Raw genomic sequence first — 2196 nt, 5'->3', positions numbered from 1 at the left:
GAAGGAAGGAAGGAGTCGGCGCATGAGCCCTCGAGCCTCTCTCTCTCTCTCTCTCCACCCCCCCGAGGCGACCCACCTCCTCGGTTTCCCTAATTAATGAGCTCCACACCTCCCCACGTCACGGGGCCGCGGGAGCCGCTGCAGCGCGGCTCATCCAGAGCCTCAGCCCCATTGGCTCCTGCAAACCCATTTAATGGCTGTCAATCTGCATCGTACGCGGCCGCTTATCTATTAACTTCTCTCCCACATGAAAAAATAAAGCAAAAAAAAGTCTCTCGCCATTGCGGACGCTAATCGAGTTTACTTTGTCCACTTTTTTTTCCCCCCTCTCTCTCTCTCTCTCCCTCTCTTTCTCTCAAAATAGCTCGCATAGAAGAAGGTTTGGGGGTGGTGGGGGGGGGAGAGAAAAAAAAGCAAGCGTTCTCCCTTTATTTTTTTTTGCTTTGCATTTTTTTTTATTTAGCCACTTTTTTGTTGTTGTTGTTTTGTTGGGTGTTCTGTCTGTGTGTGTGTGTGTGAGTGTGTGAGTGTGTTTTTTCTCTCCCCCTCCCTGTCCTTTCGCTGTGAAGGTGCTGTTGAAGTTGCGCGGCGCCGCGGGGCAGCCTGTTTGAATGTACAGCCTGATGATGGAGAGCGAGTTGCATTCCCCCGGGCCGCAGAGTAACACGGGGCCGCCCGGGGTCGCCAGCAGCACCGGGCCCGCCGGCGGCGGGGGGGGGACCAACAGCAAAATGAACGCGGAACGGGTGAAGCGGCCCATGAACGCCTTCATGGTGTGGTCCCGGGGCCAGCGCAGGAAGATGGCGCAAGAGAACCCCAAGATGCACAACTCCGAGATCAGCAAACGCCTGGGCGCCGAGTGGAAACTCATGTCAGAAGCCGAGAAGCGACCTTTCATCGACGAGGCCAAGCGGCTGCGGGCGCTGCACATGAAGGAGCATCCGGATTACAAATACAGACCCCGGCGCAAGACCAAGACCCTGCTCAAGAAAGACAAGTACTCGCTGCCCGGGGGGCTGCTGGCCGCTGGTCCCGGCGGCATGGGGATGGGGGTGTCCGGGGTAAGCTCGGGCGTCGGCATGGGACAGCGTCTGGACGGCCCGGGTGCTGGAGGCTACTCGCACATCAACGGCTGGGCCAACAGCGCTTACCCGGGCTCGGCGGCGGCGGCGGCGGCCGCGGCCGCGGTCATGATGCAGGAGCAGCTCACGTACGGCCAGCACCCGGCGCTGGCGGCGGCGGGAGGCGGAGGGAGCGGCGCGGGCGGAGGAGGAGCCCACCACCATCACCACCACCATCACACCCCGCAGCAGATGCACCGCTACGACGTGTCCTTACAGTACAGCCCGATCTCCGGCTCGCAGGGCTACATGACCGCGTCCCCGACCTACGGCAGCCTCTCCTCGGCTTACAGTCAACAGAGCTCCGCAGCGGGCGCCGGCATCTCCCTGGGCTCCATGGTCAAGTCGGAACCCAGCGCAAGTCCTCCAGTTGGCTCTCACTCTCGGGCTCCCTGTCCCGGGGACCTGAGGGAGATGATCAGTATGTATTTACCCACAGCAGAAGGGAGCGACCCATCGCAAAGTAGACTTCATGCCCTCCCTCAGCACTATCAGAGCGCGGCCACGGGAGTCAATGGTACAATTCCATTAACTCATATGTAAAGTAATACTTTGGACAATCAGTGGGGACTACTTTTTTGTACAGAGATGTTTTGTTGTTCTTGTAAAAAAAAAGAGAGAGAGAGGTAAAGGTCACTGTAATTACCTTCGTAGAAACTCTTCTGAGAAGTTACTAGTGCTCCAGCTGGTATTCATCTTAAAATGACTTTAAATGTTTTATTACCAAGGTTTTTTTTGTACAGTATTTATCACTCATGAGGCAATCAAGAAGACACACACACACACACACACTATTGGTTTGTAAACCGGTCATAAGAGATGCCAACTTTTCTAATTGAGAAAATAAGCTTCGCTGTATGCCCAAAATGTGAACTACTGCAGTTTGCAAATATTCGAATCTTTGCCCCTATTGAAATGATGATATTGTTGTAAGTTTACTTTTTTCCAAACCGTTTTAAAAAAAAAACCCTGAGTTTTGGAAAAGACAACATACGACAATCTTTCGAATTTAATTTATAACACCTTTGAATTGCCATCAATTCGACGTTTGTGACCCATGTGAGTTTCTGTATTT

General features: G+C 53.8%; 1 protein-coding gene across 1 annotated transcript; it reads left to right on the top strand.

The window, feature by feature from the left end:
- The first annotated feature begins 504 nt into the window (after positions 1 to 504).
- On the top strand, positions 505 to 1878 carry sox1b (SRY-box transcription factor 1b). Its single transcript, XM_007891764.2, has one exon. The coding sequence runs from the start codon at positions 612 to 614 to the stop codon at positions 1662 to 1664; it is 1053 nt and encodes a 350-aa protein (XP_007889955.1). The 5' UTR covers positions 505 to 611; the 3' UTR covers positions 1665 to 1878.
- Positions 1879 to 2196: the final 318 nt, after the last annotated feature.

This window comes from Callorhinchus milii, unplaced genomic scaffold (genome assembly GCF_018977255.1).
Source record: "Callorhinchus milii isolate IMCB2004 unplaced genomic scaffold, IMCB_Cmil_1.0 Scaffold4, whole genome shotgun sequence".
Classification (NCBI taxonomy): Eukaryota; Metazoa; Chordata; class Chondrichthyes; order Chimaeriformes; family Callorhinchidae; genus Callorhinchus; species Callorhinchus milii.
This window is presented reverse-complemented; position numbering and strand designations above follow the sequence as displayed.